This window comes from Nelumbo nucifera, chromosome 2, assembly GCF_055504915.1.
Source record: "Nelumbo nucifera cultivar China Antique chromosome 2, China Antique-T2T, whole genome shotgun sequence".
In the NCBI taxonomy this organism is placed as follows: Eukaryota; Viridiplantae; Streptophyta; class Magnoliopsida; order Proteales; family Nelumbonaceae; genus Nelumbo; species Nelumbo nucifera.
Window position 1 is genome coordinate 18,934,011 of NC_142650.1, and position 19,829 is coordinate 18,953,839.

General features: G+C 39.2%; 1 protein-coding gene across 1 annotated transcript in view; it reads left to right on the forward strand.

Moving 5' to 3' along the window:
• The window catches only part of LOC104595034 (SGNH hydrolase-type esterase superfamily protein), a 34,328-nt gene extending 18,597 nt beyond the window's left edge, over positions 1-15,731 (forward strand). The window contains exons 3-6 of the mRNA XM_010255582.3: positions 8,711-8,851; positions 9,199-9,275; positions 9,373-9,522; positions 15,284-15,731. Coding sequence (XP_010253884.1) covers positions 8,711-8,851; positions 9,199-9,275; positions 9,373-9,522; positions 15,284-15,497 — 582 coding nt within the window. The 3' untranslated portion in view covers positions 15,498-15,731. The remainder of the gene's footprint in view (positions 1-8,710; positions 8,852-9,198; positions 9,276-9,372; positions 9,523-15,283) is intronic.
• The last annotated feature ends 4,098 nt before the right edge of the window (positions 15,732-19,829 follow it).

Below are 19,829 nucleotides of genomic sequence, written 5' to 3' on the forward strand. Positions count from 1 at the left end.
AGTATAAATACAAATGCTTCACTCGCATGAAGCAAGTTCTCTTGAGGCATTAAGTCCGCCAACCTCTTCTCTCTTCTTCCTTCTCCTTCTTCCTTCTTCTCTTCCTCTTCTTTCTCTTGCTCAACATGGTATCAGAGCGGAACCGTCCAGGCCTGGAAAACAATCAGCTGAGGTCACTATATTCCTGATGTTCGAAGGCAAGGAAGAGAAATCATTCTCCAGTGCTGCGGTTAGTCTCCAATGCCGAGTAGAATCAGCTTGACTGTTCAACTTCCTAGCGCAGAAAAGGGTTCTGCTACGAAGTTTTTTTTTTTTTTTCATCCTGCCCAGGTGCTGGTATCTGTAGTTGCTCGACTGAGAAGACTGTAGAAAACTATCACCTGATGTACGAAGAAGGGTTCTGGCTTGCAGAGAAGATGGTGTCCAAGAGTGTACTGCCTATCCACTGTTCGGGTGACCTGGTACTCAACTGAAGTTGTTTTTTATTGTTATCTTCTTGCTCTCTTCGATGGACTGTTAATGCCCTAAAATCTGAGTAGGGTGACTGTTCGGCTACATTTTTTTCTCTCTTCTCTTGTGTGTTGCTGCTATTCAGCTACTCTAAGTAACTGTTGATGCCCTAAACACTCAATGACTGTTCGGCTGCCCTGAAATTGGTATCAGCCGATTAGGTGTGTGGTGAACTACCACTTTGTATTTCTGTTCCTACTGAAAAGTTGCATGAAAGTTGTAAAACTGTAGGTCATTCAGACCTGGTTACACTGCAAGTGCAGTGTTCGTATGTTGTTTTGTGGACTCCTACAAATTGTAGGTCATACAAACTAGTACTGCAGCTGTAGTGTTTGTGCTTGGTTCTCTGTGAAACCGAAAATCAGCAAGTGCCTAGTTGTGGACTGTAGCAGCTCTGTAAGGCAGTGTGCCTTGGGTTTTGTGTACTCCTAAACTTGGAATCATGAATAGTGAAGATTCAGCCACATCCGGAATCTCCACAATGCTGAATGGAATGAGTGGGGGCAGTGACTTATCCTTCCCTATGGCTGTTGTTCCTCTTGATGGGTTAAATTACCTAGAGTGGTCAAGAGGGATCAAGTTATACATAACTGCAAGGGGAAAAATAGGCTATATAAATGGAAGAATCAAAGAACCACCTTTTGGAAATGCTGAATATGATAGATGGGATCAGGAGAATAGTATGGTTATGTCGTGGCTCTTGATCTCCATGCAACCACAAATAAGGAAGAACTTCATGTGGGCTGAAACTGCAAATGAGATCTGGGAACAGGCAAAATCCACATATTCTGAACTACGACACTATGCCAAGATTTATCAACTGCAAGCAGCATCATCTACTTGTCAACAGGGGGAGAGAAGTTTATTAGTTTATTACTCTGACTTGACCTCTGTTTGGAAGGAGTTGGACCATTACCAGAATATTGATTGGAAGTGTGATGAAGATGCCAAATTGTATAAGAAACTCGTCTCACAGCAAAGAGTGTTTGCCTTTTTGCATGGTCTCAATCCTATCTATGAATCCATCAGAGTACAAATTCTCAGTTCTAAGGATCTTCCATCAATTCAGGAGGTCTATGCTCTTGTCCAGTCTGAAGAGAGCAGGAGAAACTTGATGAACAGCACCGGAGGGGATGCAATTGTGTTGCCGACAAATGGGGGTGCCTCTACTAGTGGTGGATCTTCTTCCAGGAGAGGGGATCTCCAGAAGAAAACAAAAGATAAGGAGAAATTGTGGTGCACTAACTGTCAGAAGCCCCGACACACCAAAGATACTTGTTGGGATCTTCATGGGAAACCAAAATGGGCTCAAGATCTGCCTAAGAAGCAAGGCTTAGATGTAATTAAAAGGCCCGGGTAACAAGGTACCAAGAAACACCACATGGCCAACATGGTTACTCGGGAGAATCAACCCTCCACTTCTACTGTATCTCAAACACCACATGGCCAACATAGCTACTCTGGATCTGACCCAAGGGAGGATATTGTAAACTCCTTCCGTGACCATCTGGAGCTTTATGGTAGAACAATTCGCCAGATGGATGCTCCTCCCACAACCTCATTTGCATCCACGTCAGGTAATCCTGCCACAACTTTCCATGTTGCTTCTCACAACCTTGACTCTCCATGGATCATTGATTCTGGAGCGTCAAAACACGACTGGTATGTCCTCTTACTTTCAAACTTATCACCCTCTTTCCGGAAGAGATAAAGTGAGACTAGCTGATGGATCATACACTTCCATAGCTGGTCAGGGAACTCTCTCTCTTCCTCTCGGCCTTACACTTTCTGATGTTCTTCATGTTCCAAAATTTCCTATGAATTTGTTCTCAGTCAGTAGTGTTACAAATTCCTTAAACTGTTCTGTGACATTTTTCCCTTCCTATTGTGTGATTCAGGATCTAGCCTCGGGGAGGACGATTGGTAGGGGACATATGGTTGATGGACTCTTTATGCTGGAGAATACGGCTGGCCTTCATGTTACAGAGTCTATGAGTCAGTTCAGAAAGAGTAAAATGTATTTGTGGCATTGTCGCCTGGGTCATTTGTCTTTTGAGTCCTTGAAAGTTGTTTTTCCATAATTGTGTAAGTCAGTGTCTATTTCTGATTTCTCTTGTCAAATGTGTCAGTTAAGCAAGCATTGTAGAACTCATTTCCTTCAAAATAATAGTAAATCTGAGTTTCCTTTTCACATTGTGCATTCTGATGTGTGGGGCCCTGTTTCTTTACCTTCTGAGAGTGGCTACAAGTATTTCATTACTTTCATTGAAGATTATTCCAGATACACTTGGGTATACCCAATGCGAACCCGTGAGGAAGTACCTAAAATTATCCAAGATTTTCAGCGGATGATCTTCACCCAATTTCAGACCGAGATACAAATATTTCAGTCAGACAATGCAAAAGAGTTTTTTCATAGTGACCTCACGGAGTTCTTTGCTTCACATGGCTCACTTCATCGGAGCTCTTGTGCCCGCACGCCACAACAAAATGGTGTGGCTGAACAGAAAAACCAACACCTCCTTGAAGTGGCACGAGGTTTACTACTTCATATGAATGTTCCCAAACAATTTTGGCTTGAGGCTGTTCTTTGTTCTACATACCTCATTAACCGAATGCCCTCTCGTTGGTTAGAGTACAAAGCCCCACATCAGCTTCTCTTCCCTAAGGCCCCTCTTCTTTCTATCCCTCCTCGTGTTTTTGGTTGTTGGTGCTTTGTCCAAAACCTATCTACCACCTGGGGGAAATTGGACTCTCGTGCTATCCCGTGCATATTTCTTGGCTACTCATTCTCTCAGAAAAGGTATCGTTGCTTTGATCCTGTTTCTCGGAGATTCTATGTCTCCATGGATGTTACCTTCTTTGAAGATGAGCCCTTCTTTCCTATTTCTCCTCAAGGGGAGTGTAGGCATGAGGAGAAACTGGTTCAACTTCCTCCTCTTCCTAATCCTTCTCCTTCTCCCCCTTCTCTTTCTGATCCTCCACCTTTCTGTGTTTTTTCTCGTCGTCGTAAAGGCCAACCAAGTTCAAGAGATGTGAAGAATCCAGAAGCTGTACCTCAAGTGCCATCAAACTCCTCGGGGGAAGATCATACTCACTCAGGTAACTTGACTCCCAATGATGGTTTTGACCTTCCTATTGCCCACAGGAAAGGTGTTAGGTTGTGCACCACTAAACACCCCATTTCCAACTTTGTTTCCTATGAGAACATCTCACCTTCATTTCGTGCCTTCCTTACCTCCATTGACAGTATCCCTATTCCCAAGAATGTGGCAGAAGCTCTCTCAGTACCAGAATGGACAAATGCCATGAAGGAAGAAATTGATGCTCTTCATAAGAATGGCACGTGGGAACTTGTTGATCTCCCTAAGGGAAAGGATCCAGTTGGATGTAAATGGGTGTTCACTGTTAAGCATGGGGCTGATGGAACCGTGGAGAGGTATAAAGCTCGTTTAGTGGCAAAGGGGTTTACTCAAGTATATGGAGTTGATTATGCAGAAACCTTTGCCCCTGTTGCCAAAATGAACTTTATTAGAGTATTTTTCTCTCTTGCTGCTAATCTGAATTGGGATCTACATCAGCTCGACATCAAGAATGCCTTTTTGAATGGTGACCTTGAAGAGGAAGTTTATATGGTTCAACCCCTGTTTTTTTGGCTCAAGGAAATGAATAGAAAGTGTGCAAGTTAAAGAAGTCTTTATATGGGCTGAAGCAATCACCAAGAGCTTGGTTCAACAGATTTCATACTGCAGTTCAGCAGAGGGGGTACAAGCAATGTCAGTCAGATCACACACTGTTTGTGAAAAGGGGAGAAGGTAAAATGGCTGCCCTAATAGTATATGTGGATGACATAATTGTTACTGGCGACTGGAAGGATGAAATTCAAAGTTTGAAGGGTTTCCTTGCCACTCAGTTTGAAGTGAAAGATCTAGGACCTGCCAAATACTTCCTTGGAATTGAGGTTGCCCGATCAAGAAAGGGTATCTTTATCTCCCAAAGGAAATATGTCCTAGACTTGCTTAAGGACACTAGAAAGATTGGGGTTAAGCCATCTGACTCTCCCATTGACCCCAACCATATGTTAAGTGACAGCCAAGGTGAACCTCTTAAAGATGTGAAGCAATTTCAGAGGCTTGTAGGGAGATTGTTGTACCTCTCTATGACCCGTCCAGACATAGCATATGCTGTTGGTGTCCTCAGCCAGTTCATGCATGCACCTAGGACCACTCATCTTGAAGCAGCAGAGAGGATATTGTGGTATCTTAAGAAGTTCCTTGGTGCTGGCTTATTATTCCAGAAGCATGGACATTTGAGAGTTGAAATTTATACAAATGCGGATTGGGCTGGATCTCAAAGTGACAAAAGGTCTACTAGTGGTTACTGCACCTTTGTAGGAGGGAACCTTGTTACTTGGAGGAGTAAAAAGCAAGCGGTGGTAGCTAGATCCAGTGCTGAAGTTGAGTACCGTGCAATGGCACACGGAGTAGCCGAAGGTATGTGGATAAAGAATCTGTTGGGTGAGTTGGGTTTTCTAGTGGACAAACCCATGACTCTACTCTGTGATAACAAGGCAGCTATAAATATTGCTGCTAACCCAGTACTACATGATAGAACAAAGCACATTGAAGTTGACAAGCACTTTATCAGAGAGAAAGTCATCACAGGCGAAGTATGCACTCCATATATCAGCTCTGAAGACCAACTAGCAGACATCTTTACAAAAGGGCTAAACCATTCCAGACATCAAGATCTCTGTGACAAGTTGGGCATGATTGATATCTATTCTCCAACTTGAGGGGGAGTGTTGACAGATGTTATTGTATGTACTGTACACAGATTTAGTGACCGTAGGGGTATTTTTGTAATTTCAATACCACTTGTGTTGTACGGCCAGTATAGTATAAATACAAATGCTTCACTCGCATGAAGCAAGTTCTCTTGAGGCATTAAGTCCGCCAGCCTCTTCTCTCTTCTTCCTTCTCCTTCTTCCTTCTTCCTTCTTCTCTTCCTCTTCTTTCTCTTGCTCAACGGGCTTTATGGCAGTGAATGAGTGAACAATTATGTAACTTTTTTTTTATTGGTGAGCCATTACATGGTTCTGTTCTTTTCTCGTTGAAAATTATCCTTTTTGCATTGCCTTTTAGGAAAAAAAAGGAAAGAAGAAAAGTAAAGTCAGTCGTGAACCAATTTTGTGCTAACTTGCACAAAAACACATGCTGGGAATAATGTGCTTCCTTGAGAACAAGTTCTCTACCACAAGGAACTTTGTATGGTCTTAATGATTAAATGACTTGTCTTTATGCATTTCCTCATCCCTAGGGCATTTGGAATATTGGTTAGGTACATAATAATTGGTATCAAAGCCTACTCCACATCTTAGGTTTGAAACATGGAAAGGGTTACTTGGACTTGGAGTAGAGTGAAAGCCATTGTGAAAAAGTGCTGCTCGGGGTAGAGTGAAAGTCACCATGGAAGGGGCTACCTGGATCGAAGTGAGAGCTGCCAAAGGAAAGGGCTACCTGTTGCCAGAGTGAGAGCTGCCAAAGGAAAGGGCTACTGTTGGAGTGAGAGCAACTAGGGAAAATGCTAGTTGCTGCCAGAGTAGGAGCTCCCTAGAATGAGAGCCACCAGGACGTCAGCTACAGAAGCATGGCAGTATGTTATTGTTACGGGCCATACATCCTTAATGGTCAAACTGCCGTGGTTTACGTGTTCCAACAGTCCTAGGGATTTTGATGTATTGGTTTAAGCACATAACGGAACCTGTCAAGGAAGGTAGTCAAAATAAAGAACTCTAAAAGAAGCACACAAACTCTCTATAAATTTGACCGGGAAGGAACTTCCTCCAAATCAACAGGAACTATTAAGAGGGATAAATGTGGGGGGAATGAACCCTAAAGCTCTCACTATAGTCCTTTCTCTTTTTCTTTTTTAATGAATTTGCATTTACTATAAAAAACTCTCTCTATGTTCCTCTTTCGTCGAACCTTTCTACATTCCAACGTTAGCAAGATGGGGGTAGTCTCAATCTGGCTAAGAAAATAACTATGCAGACCTTATCATTGAAGCCATGCCTGAAACTGAGAAAAATCCAGACCTAATCATTTCTTTGATTGCTAACAGGACCAAATGTAGACTTTATTAATGGATAGAAAAGATAAGTCTAGGGATCATAACAAGAAACCTAAGAAAATGAAACAAAAGCCACTGACCTGACCTAATCAGCCCCTCAACACCCCAAGACAAATAGTCTAGATGGGCTGAGCCCCAATCAATACAAAAACTCCTGCCTATATTACTTCTGGAAAAAGAGTCTGCTAGATCATTGGCTGATTTTCTAATCTAGAAGAATGAGGTGTTCTCCCTGGTTGCCAATAATAACACCATGGCCTTTCCTCAGTCCTCACCATCCATCCCTTAACCAGCTCACTAGTACCTGTGAATCTCCATATATCTCCAATCTAGTATACCTAAAGAGGATGTAATCTATTGGAACTAAGTTTCAGCAGAGAAAAGTGAAGAAGTTGTAACCGTAGCAGAGAGAAAGAAGAAAACCCTCAGCCCCTGTTCGATTGGGATTAGAATCAGCTAATCCCACTTTAACAGATGGCTGGGTATTTATATATTACTTATAATGTGTTTACAATTATACCCATGTTTAGTGAAAAATAAGGACTTAAGTGTCCTTAGTAAAAGAAAGAGAAAAGACCATGCTACCTGGCTGCCCAAACATAGAACCAACATAGAAACAGCCTATAAAAGTGATAAACAACTCCTCAACAGAGGACATTAAGCATAACTGTCCCAATAGGGACAACATCTTATCCATTAAAGAACTGTAATATCAAAAGAGCCTCGTTTCTTGTCCAATCCCACTATTTTCTTCTTTTTCTCTCTAATCATCATTTCTTTTCAATCATGTTTTACAGTGTCAACCATTTAACGAATCGCTATTTTGTAATTGTGAAGAGCTCAACATGTTTTCTGCATCCTCATGGTGCATGTTGCCTATCCTTTAAGGAAGCATCCGATCATTTAACTATTAGGTTGTTGATGTTGTGGGGTTATTCTTGTAGTTTAGCCATGTATGAGGCCCACAATATTAATGTTCAACCTTTATGACATCAGCATCTCTGAATTCTTTTGTGACTATGGACGGTATATTCATCAATCAGGTTGCAATTTTAACAAATTGACACATGCAAGTTTAGCCGGCTGGCATCCTGGTCTTAGTGAATGTCATGAACTGAGCAAACAAATAGTACATTTAATCTAAGAAATTGGATCTGTAGCCAAACTACCAGTTTCAAGATTGAACCAAACCTGCAATAATCTTGTATTTATAAATGTCAGAGCTACATTTTGTGCAATAATCTTGTATTTATAAATGTCAGAGCTACATTTTGTGCACATAAGATGTTTATTTGGTAGTTTCTTTTGCAACTGTGAATAGAACAATTCTATGACGCATAGATATGGATACATACACATGGATACAAGAAATAAGGATATGATTCTCCATATCCTAGTTAATATGCTTATATCATACTTCTATATCTACTACTTTTGAAGCCAAGTGCCATTTTTCAATACTCATCTTGACAAATTTATGCAAACATCTGATATATACAGATTTTCTATAGTATTATGTGTTAAAGCACATCATTTTACTTCATCATCATCATCACTCATGCCTTATCCCAACTATATGGGGTCGGCTACATGAATCCTGTTTCGTCAACCCGTTCTATTTAAAGTCATATCCACTGTTTATTAGTGCTTAGATCATTTCTTACTACTACCCTTGTCCGTTTTGGTCTACCCCAAGCTCTTCTAGCCCCTTCCACTTGTAACAAATCACTTCTTCCAACTGGAGCTGTTGGTGGTGCACATCATTTTACATATTAGTATTTATTTTATAGAGTGCACTCTAGAAGAGTCTATTGCAGAACCTAGTGTTGTATCAGGTACTTATTTGTGTCTGAGACATGTATTGTTATTCTGGTATAATAGGACTAAATTTTAGCTACTTGGCTTACAGCTGTTTGTTACCTGTCTCAGAAATTCTTTGAGTGGAATGACCTACACTTTTCCATGACTTGTGCCACTTATTGTGTTTCTAGCAAGTTTTTATTTTTTCCAAGGCATTGTCATGCACTAATGCTTCTACACTAACATCCTGATCCTGTCTTTGTTCTAGGATGCTGCTGTACAACCTTCTCTGGTGATAGTTTATTTTGGGGGAAATGATTCAATGGGCCCTCATTCATCTGGCTTAGGCCCTCATGTTCCACTCCCAGAGTATGTTGAAAACATGAGAAAGATTGCATTTCATCTCAAGGTAATATCTTATCATATATAATCTTTTTTCTATTTGAGGGGGTCATGTCCAACAAGTAGATACCAAAGCCATAGACCATTGGCTGACTGGGGGATAAACTGTATCGTGCCAAAAATAAAGACATGGTCTACTAGGAATTAACCTATTACTTCTTTGTCTATGCTAGCCTTCTTCTTTACCTCTTGGACCTTCAAGCGAGGACAATATATCAAGCATTTAGTTGGTTCATTTTATGACTTGATATTCCTCATTTGTAGATTATTATAAGCTCTACTTGGAAAGTATTTAGATTTCATTCTATAAACATTGTATGTACAAACATTTTAACAAAAGTGTTTGGCAATCAGAGTCTTTCAGAGAATACACGCATTATTTTTCTTAGCTGTCCTCCTGTCAATGAGGAAGTGGTTCGCAAAGGAACAAGGTGCTTTGATAAATACTGTGTATTTCTTTTTCTGATCTGTTTCCTATGGTTCCTAGAATAGAAGTAATTCTTACATGGGTGTTTTCTCTGCAAGCAGTGCTATATTTAGTGAGATAGATCGGACAAATGAGGCCTGTCACAGATATTCAGATGCTTGTTTAGAGCTTTGCAGGGAAATTGATGTAAAGGCTGTTGATCTTTTTAATGCTATTCAGAAGAGAGATGATTGGATGAATGTGTGTTTTACGTAAGTTTGGTATCCTCTTTATCCAACATTTCACTCAACCAGTTGACAATTTCTATTTTGAAAATATCAAGGAACCCACAAATGTGCCTATGGTGTTCTATTTGCATAACAAATACTATGTTGCAAAAAATAAACTTGTTGATTATTCCATTCCCATCTGGGAGATGTTATATGGGATCAACTAAAAAAATCCCTTCCAACCAACCCCATACCTGTTTGAGAGTGATAAGTGCAATCCTGCCTCATAAGAGGAAGATGTAGGGCCTACATGTACCTAAGGGTGAATTGGGGGTGTGGTTAGGAGTGCATGACATGTTAATTTCTAACTAGAGTCAATGAAGGATCTTTATTTTTTGTTGGAAGTAGTTATTGGGGGATTTCAAAGGGAAAATTTATTGAAATCCTTTATTATGAGAGAGTTGAATCTCTGAGGGCTGAAATACTGGCAGTCTTGGAAGGGATTAAAAGAGCACAGCAGCTGAATATCAGAAAACTGGTGGTGGAAGGTGACTCTAGCCTGGTTATTAGGTGGCTGCAGAAGGAAGACTTCAGTTTGTGGAAATACTTAAATGAGAAAAAGAAAATTAAACATCTGACTCAAAACATGGAAGTTCACTTTCAGTGGACTAAAAGGTGTGCCAATTCCTTGGCAGGCTCTTTGTCTAAGCAAGGGGTGAGAGGAGCTATTCTTTTTTGATGAAGTAAACTTTCAGGGAGGGTTAAGAGATTTTACCCCTCCCTCCTGTTGTATCCTCCTTTTTAATCTCTTTATTAATAAAAGTTTCTGTTATCCATAAAAAAATTATGAGAGAGTTGAAGAATACTAATCATGTTTTTGTCCTAGTTTGATTTGGAAAATGAATTTTTATCAATATGTTTTTGTTTACCTTCGTGCTAAGTTTTGGACTTAAAATAAGGATTTGTCCAGGGGAAGTGGGAATTATTGTCCAGCTAAAAGTTTAGGAAAGTCTATGTATGGTTACCGGGAGCCATTCTTTTCTTGCTTGTGCCTTTGATCCTGTTTATTCTTGGAACTATGAAACTATGTTGAGTAGGATTTCAAAGCTTGTTAGCTAGCATACTTGGGGTTTGCTCTTATTTTTCCTTCAAGTTGAGCAATTATCTCTCTTTTATTTATGTAAGGCATATCTATTCCCTTAGTATCTTTTCTGCTAGGGATCAATAGTTTGGTTCAGTGCAGGTTTGGCTCAATCTGACCCCAACCTAAGCCACTCCAAACATGATCTGATCCACTCAACAAACACTACACCTATACTCAACCATATATGTACAGATGTTTCAATGCTATGCTATCTGCAGGTTGGATTTGCCACAGGTTGGTACTTGGTATCAATCCAAATCCAACCTGAAACCCGACTAAAATGCTGACCAGACTACATGTCCAACTTGGTTACTAATATTTGGTTTGGCACTTTAACTGCACAGTGAGACATGTTTCAAAAAGAAAGGAGTAGGAAAAAAAGTATCCTAACTTCATGTTAGAAGAACATAATAGGGTTTATTGATATTCCTAAAGTAGCCAAAGGGGGCCAATTGGTAAAGTCTACCAAAATGTTCCTCTCACTTGGGCACAACTGAAATCCTATTGAGGTTGTATGTTAGACCAGATATTGAAGAAAAGATCTTTCTGACTGCTGTCATTAACAAATATTCAAAATCCTATGTGTTTCTTGTTATTCAACTTCCTTTCCTTTCCCACTGGAGAATGTGATTATGTGATCATGTTGAAATCATCACCTACACTCATGGGATGCCTTGCACATTCCCAGAACTGTTTTCACCAACTTGAAGAGTTGGGAACACACACAGGTTATGGCCCATTGATAACTATCTTCATGGTTCTTAAACTTTAAGGGAACAGAGAAAACATGGTTAGTCCAGCAACTGTCAATCCAATAACTTCTTTTTCCATATATGATGATACCAGCTGGAGTCCCAAGGGATGGGGTGACCACTTCAGCAACTATCAATCTAAGCCAACTAGCAACTATCAACCTAAGCCCCATATTATCCTCATTGATCCATTCTACAGTTGCTTAACCTTTCTCTTACTCTTTATGGTGTTCTCTTTCTTAGACCCCTCAAAGTTAATGTTAATATTGGTTAAAAGAAGTGGGTGATATTGAAGAAATAGAACTGATCTAACTACTTTATGTAAAAAATTCAAGGATGGTGTGAACTCATTAAGGATAGCAGGCTTGAGTTCAGTTGTCTAGGCCCATTTGAAATATCAGGACTGTCTTATGTGAAATCTTGCAAAACCCTTCTTCCAAGGTCCATTTCTCCAAGCTATTAAAATAAAAAAGAATTAGTAATGAATTGGTTAGAAATAGATATTCTTAATTAACTTTTGGCTTCAAGTATTATTGGTATAAAATATCTACACAAGTTGAATGTAGAAAAAGCCAGGCAGTTGTAGGTTGGCCTAGGCTTGCTGAGCTAAATGAGATGGACTGGGACTGCTCAAAAGAGCTTGGAAATTCAACTCAGAGTCAGGGTTGTCTCCCATGAGAGAAGCTTATGTACACCAAGCTAGCTTGGCTTGTTGATGACCCTAGTCTTGCATTTTACATAGAATAATTAATTAGCTTTCATGTAATGCTATAATGATATCAGATAACAATCTTCCTAGCTTTGATCCAAGGTATAAGAGGCTCATTTCACCTCTCTTTATATTAACAATAGGAAAGGGGCATAATATAGGATGTTGAGGCATAAAAGAAAATCCTAAAACTGAGTTGCTTTAGGGGTAGATGAAGACTCATTCCGGTAAGGAGGCATAATATAGTATTCTTTTATCTTACATTTCTTTTAAGGAGTTATCCATTGTCAAGAAAACTAGACCGAATCTTTTGAAAGAAGATTACAGAATTTGTTCCAGTGTACCCCTAACTTTTCTAGTCCCTTCAATATGTAAAAGATCACTTTTTCTAACAGGTGCTGTAGATGGTCTTTTATGCATGTGACAAGACCATCTCAATCTACTTTCTCTCATTTTACCATTTATTGGAGCTACTCCCAGGTTCTTTCATATGACTTCATTTCTAAGCCTGCCCTTTCTAGTTTTATCACTCATCCATCTAAGCATTCACATTTCTGCCACACTGAGTTTTTGGACTAGCTCTGTCAATTCCTGGATTTTAGAAAGAGGTTGCACAATATCTTGGACTCTTGGTGACATATATCATTATGTAGTTGAACCAAATCACCAAATTATTAAAGAACAAATACAATATGTGAGACAATGTAAGCTATATATCTTAATAGCAAACAAAAGTATAATTGTCTGTATGCATATAGTTCCTGGATGACTAAGGTTTACTGGTAGTCCATCATCTGTTAAAAGATGAGATTTCAAATCTTTTCTAGTGGCCTGAAGCCAAGCCCCTTTTCCCTTTGAGGTGTTGTTTCTTGATCAACTAACATCATCAGTATTTGCAATTATCCAGATGAGGTGTTGTTTCTTGATCAACTAACATCCTGTTTTTTGAGCAATATGGCCAGTTCTATACATAACACCAAACTTTGCTGGCATTTTGGTATATTTTTTTAGCAATCCTTAAAGTTCCTGTAGGTGTAGCTGAGAAGATTGAAAAGATCCAGGACTTTATGTGGGGAGTAAGTGAGAAGAATGGGGGTTTGCATCTGGTTGGTTGGGAAAAGGTTTGTAGGCTGATGAAAGCAGGATGTATGGGAATAAGATAAGTGTGTTTGTCTTCCTCCTGTAAATTTTCTACTGATGATTTAATGAAAGTGTTTTTGATAAAAAAAAAAAAAAGAAAGAAGTCAAGATTCTCAACAAAGCATTACTGGGCGAGTGGCTTTGGAGAGAGAGAGAGAGGCTCTTTGGAGGAAAGTGGTGCTGCATAGGCATGGGGCGAGTCTTGAATGAGACACGAGAAGTTTCTTCTTCCTATGGAGTAAGTATTTGGAAAGGAATAGCCAAGTTCCAAGATGTGTTTGCCAACTACTTTAAATTTGTTTTGTTTTAGGGGAGGGATGTAGAGTGAGGTTTTGGGAAGACAAGTGATGTGGATTTGGGAAGCTTTGTAAGATGTGTCCAAGTTTGTATAAATTAAGCTTGGAGAATATTACTGTTTCCCAGTGTTTTGAGGTTATAGGAAATCAAATAGTCTGGTGTCCTAAATTCAGGAAGCCTCTTTGGGACAGAGAATATGCTTAAATTGTTGATTTGTATGCAAAGCTGGCAGAAATCAGAGTGGATATCAGTAACCTGATGATAGATGGTGGAAGGAATGTAAAAATGACATTTTCACTGTTAAGTCATTCTATAATGCATAAGAGAAGAGTTGGATGATAGCAATTTTTCAGGTTTATGGGATAATTAAGTTCCCCCTTGGGTGGAGGTTTTTTCTTGGCTGCTTGTGTTGGAGAGTATTCTCACTATTGATCAACTAAAAGAGGATTTTAGATTCTAAACAAGTGTATCACGTGTAAGGTAAGGTGCAAGAGGAAAATCCAAGCCATTTATTTATTTATTTATTTATTCATTGCATGCTGGTGGTCTTCAATTGGCCCTTGTTTTCTGAGATGTTCAAGATTCCATTGCAGAATCCATATACTCTGTTAGAGATTTTCACAAAATGGCCAAGGCTTCAAGACAGTAAAAAGCTAGAATTTTCTGGAGCATCATTTCTCTCGAGGTCTGCTGGAGCATTTGGAGGGAAGGAAATGGGAGAATATTCAAAGATAAGTCTAGAGATGATGTTAAGATTGTAGCAGGTAAAGCTGCAATGGTGGACTGGACTATTGTTCATCCAGAGTTTAAGAATCATGGTATATGTAACTTTGGGGACAAGTTGTCGGAGACTTTAAAGTGGAGTAATGTGTAGTTTAGAGCGGCTATGTTAGTTTGGTTTTAAAAATTGTCTTGTTATGTTTTTCTTTGTTGGGGGTCAGTGTTGTAATGCCTTGGTGAGATCTCTTCACCAAATTGTATCTGCTTTTTCTTTTTAGTGACTTTTTTTTTTACTGTCAAAAAAAAATCAAACCTTCTGTTCCTAGTTTTATTGGCATGTTCTGGTCACACACCAGTCATGAATCACCTCTACATCCATCATATCTGCACCACTGTTTGAGCAACAACCTCTTTAGCCTCTCTACTTGTGATAATGGAATCAAGGTAATGAAAATGATATCTTGCTAGGTAAGAAATTGGCCAATGGATGATCTTAGCATCTGATCTATCGTATCCTTTTCATAATTAGAAAAAAAATACATAGATGAATGACCCAGGAAAAGATAAAAAAAAAAAAACAGAACATGAAGATTTGGGTCAGAGCATGTCATTGGACTACTTTTGGCCCAGGATAATTCCTAGGCGTGGCATTAGCTCTTCACTATCCTCTCTAAGTACCATGGCGGAAACATGAGCATACCCTATCCCATCCTGATAATGGAATCAATGTTTCAACTGTATAAAAATTGCCACTTTTGGTTTCAATGATGTCATCTTCATAATTAGTGTTTTCTACCTAGACCATTTTCCCTTTATGCATTTTCACCATGAAAAGGCATTCACCATTTATTAGTAAGACATGATAGATAAACAGTTTGTTCTCGTCTCTATTCTAATGGATGCCTTGTTCCAACCAAAAACCTCATGAGACAAAAGCATTTTCTTCCTTTTTGTTTGATTCAGCAGGTAAGATTTTTTAATTTGATAATCATGCCGATATATCATCACATGTTTACTTTTGACTCCTTTTTCCATCTACAGAGATGGTATTCATTTTTCGGCTGAGGGAAGCAAGATAGTTGTGGAGGAGATACTAAGGATCCTCAAGGAAGCAGAATGGGAGCCATGTTTGCATTGGAAGTCCTTGCCTACAGAATTTGGAGAAGACTCGCCATGTGATATGGTTGCTGCTGATGGGAAGACCACAATAAACATTTCTGAGTGCACCTTTCACAGGGAGATACAGTGGGACTAGTTGCTGACAAGTGTTGGCTTCTATCCTGTGCTCAGTAGTTGAACTTTGCCCCTACAATATGAGCTGCACCATGGAACCAACTCGGTGATTTATGCAACTGAAAATGTAGTGCAATTGTTGTTTGGATCAAGTGAAATAATTGATTGAAAAAATTGAAGACCCTTTCATTGTATTTGAAGGGTGAGTTGTACTAAGATTCTTTCCATATTCTAAACTATGCATTTATCTGGTAGATGATTGATTGTTCGTAGAAACTAATGTAATAGGCAATGCTGGTATGCAATTCTTGAGAATAACCAACCAAATTTGCCCGATGCCAACTATATGGAGGTAATAACCAAATTTGCTGATTGAGCCTTTTAAATAGTACTGATACTGCATTTGGGTTGGCCCTTGCCGGCACCCCACACCTGAACAGAGTAGTTCTTGTCCAGTTTGGGTAATGTGAAGTTTGAGGACTATTATTCATCAGTTTAAGGTCATCATAGAGATTGTTTCACATACATAATCGGGTCCATAATAGTGGTTCGTTTGCCTAGACCATGTAAGATGTAACTATAGATTATTCCGGAGATGATGGTGGTGGAAATCAGAAAAATCAGTATAAAAAAAAAGTCGTAATGTATTAGGGCATCATGTCTCTGGCACCATATTCATATGCCAAGGCTAAAATAATCAGGTCTTATTCATCAGACTTGTACAAGAGCACCAAACCAAGGTTCTAAATATCGATACAGGATACACCGGTAGGTCGATATGCCGGTAGGGCGGTTTAAGCCCCTGTAGGGGCGTATCAGGAAGGCCCCAATACGATACGTATAGACCAATACAGGCCAATATGTAACAATATTTTCAACCTTGCACCAGACGTAAAACTCTTGATCATTGGTTTGGTTCATGGATTGAATTGTTTGAACATTAAATTGACTGACCCGATACACCCCCTGTAGGGGCGTATCAGGAAGGTCCTAATACGATACGTATAGACCAATACAGGCCAATATGTAACAATATTTTCAACCTTGCACCAGACGTAAAACTCTTGATCATTGGTCTGGTTCATGGATTAAATTGACTGTGTAGGTTAGAAACCTGCCGAAGCATGCAATTTGGGCGATTTTGACGGTCAACATTCCAAGAAACTCGCACCCCAAATTGTTTCTGGTCTGCTGCTCTTAAAAAAAAAAAAAAAAAACTGCTGTTATTCCTGGTTTGAAAATCCATTCTGATCCGAGTCTGACGACACTACTTCAACGAGCACTTGAATTCGACCGATCAAATCCTGAGACTAATCAAGTTCCTCTAGAGCCAAAAACGGGATCACGAAGAGTGGGAGCAAATCTTTTGATTTGCTCAGTTCCCAGCCTGGCCCTTGATCAAATAACCTCAATCAACATCTCTCATCTACTCACTTTCTAAATCTTCTTTAATGGGAATTCTGATTGTATCAGTGTAGTCCTATTCATCCATCTCAATATCCTCATCTTATTTGCACTTATTTTTAACTCGCACATGAAAACAAGATTAACCACTCATTTTTTTCTTTCTCAAGTTAAATTCTGTAAAGGACTTGCTGCGGCAGCAGCACTCAGGTATGCAAAACTGAAACTAATTATAAAGCAGACCTTAATATTGCAACTAGTCATAAGCATTAAGTAGTTCTTAATGATCCACCAAAACAGAAATAAATCAAGTCCTAATGTTGCAATAAAATAGGGCAGGGTTGAAATAGAAATCAGAAGTCTTGCCATTAAGGGTGCAGTAAGGGTGCAGTAAAGAAGCTAGAAAATGATAAATCACCGGGTCCTGATGAGTTATCTAATCTATTCTATTTAAAATGTTGGGATATTGTGAGGAGTGATCTGAAGCAGGTGTTTCAGGCATTTCACACTAATGCCTCATTTCAAAGAAGTCTGAATGCAACTTTCATCATTCTTATTCCAAAAATTGAGGGGGCTGTCAATATAAAGGACTTCAGGCCCATTAGTCTCTTGCACAGTTTTTACAAAATCTTAGCTAAGGTTTTGGCTGAAAGAATGAAGTGTGTGTTAGGCAGTGTTATCTCCTGTAACCAAAGTGCTTTTGTCCCAAGTAGACAGATGGTTGACTCTGTTCTCATTGCTAATGAACTGTTGGAGTCCAGAAGAAGAGAGGGGACCCCAGGTGTTCTGTGTAAACTAGATATTGAAAAAGCTTATGATCATGTTAACTGGCACTGCTTGGATTTGGTTTTGGAGAAAATGAATTTTGAGCAGTTTTGGAGAAACTGGATCAGAGTTTGTGTTAAGACTCCTAAGTTCTCCATCTTAATTAACGGGCAAACGACAAGGTTTTTTTGGAAGTTCAAGAGGTTTGAGGCAAGGTGATCCTCTCTCTCCCCTACTCTTCATTTGTATCATGGAAATTTTATCTCTCTTTAGCAAGAAGGCTGCTGAGAATGGGCTTTGGGAGGGCTTTGCAATTGCTCCGGAGAAAGAAAAAATCAATATTCTTCAATTTGTTGATGACACCTTATGCTTTGTTGATGCTTCTCCTAATCAACTGGAGGTGGTGCTTGGAATTTTGAATTGGTTTAAGGTGGTGTTTAAACTTAAGGTTAATTTGAGTAAATCTTAGATTATCCCTGTAGGTCTTGTTACAAATCTAGAAGTTTGTGCAGAAGTTATGGCTTGTCAGACTACCCATCTTCTGGTCAAGTACTTGGGGCTCCCTCTGGTAGCTAAATATACTTCCTCTCAGATTTGGAATCCAGTGGTTGAAAGAATGGAGAAGAAATTGGCTTCCTAGAAAGCTAAATACATTTCTTTTGGGGAGAGAGTGATTTTGATTAAGAATACTCTTTCTAATTTACCTACTTACTACATCTCCCTATTTCCTATTTCTTCCAAAGTGGCTAACAGAGTGGAGCAACTACAGAAAAACTTTCTCTAGAGGTTGGGAGGAGGAGGAGAAGGTTCATGTTGTAAACTAGGATCAAGTGTGTCTTCCTAAGGAAGTTGGAGGGTTGGGAATAAGAAAATTGAAGAAACTCAATTCTACCCTCCTGTGTAAATGGCTTTGGAGATTTGCAAATGAAAGAAATGCTTGGTGGAGAAAGCTGATTGTGGACAAATATAGAGTGGATTAGGGTGATTGGAGATCCAATTCTCCTATTTCAAGAGGGATAAGTTCCATTTGGACAGGTATAATGAAGAACGCTAGTTTATTTGAGGAAGGAATCGGTTACAACTTGGGAAATGGGGAAAGAATCAAATTTTGGAAAGACTCTTGGTGTTCTGAAGTATGTCTGAAAGATGCCTTTCCTCTCTTGTATCAAATTTCTATAAATCAGGACTCCTCGGTGACTGAGAATTTCAATGCGGATGGTAATTCTTTCAAATGGAACCTAACTTGTAGGAGGCGCCTTTTTGACTAGGAAATTGAGGAATATACAATTCTGTTGGGCCTGCTCCAGAACCAAAGGATTGACCCAAACATGGAGGATGCTTGGAGATGGAAATGGGAAGTTGATGGCATGTTTTTTGTTAAATCTATGTTCAGTAAGTTGATAAGTTCAGGTCAAGAAAACTTTCCAGCTAGGCAGATTTGGAGCTCCTTCAGTCCTTCTAAAGTGAAGTTTTTGCTCTGGAAAATTAATCTAGTGAGACATGACATTCAGATTTCGGATGTCATGTGGCTTATGTAGTGGGGTAGTAAAAACTACTGAACATCTGGCCTTACATTGCCCAGTCTCAAATTATATTTAGAGGCATTTTCTCCAAGCTTTGGAAACCAACTGGGTAATGCCAATTTCTATGAAGGATTTACTGTTCTGTTGGCAGATTGAGGGTCTTAGCAAGAAAAGTATCTTGATTTGGAAGACTATCCCGGTTGCTGTGCTTTGGACTACCTGGATTGAAAGAAATAACAGAATTTTCAGGGCAAAGCTAAATCTTCAGAGGAAATAGTGCAGATAACTATGGGTAAACTTCTGTCCTGGGTGTCAGCATCGGAGTTGTTTAAAAATCAGAATTTGAATCTGTTGTTTAGATCTCAGAACTGGTTGTATCTATAATTTGTGGTGGCTCTAGGCTCCTTTGTACTAGTTCTTATTTTAATAAATTACCTTACCTTTTCAAAAAAAAAAAAAAAAATCAAAAGTCTTGCAATATATATACAAGTCTGTGTGTACGTTAATATGTAGTTGTAGACACTCCCATGTGCTCAAGTATTGTTCCAAACGTATATAACCATATATACGGCTCAAGAAAAACAGCAGAAAGTAAAACATCCAATTTGTAAATTCACTGTCAAAAACAAGGCAAAAGTGGACCCTGGGAATAGAACTGGGGA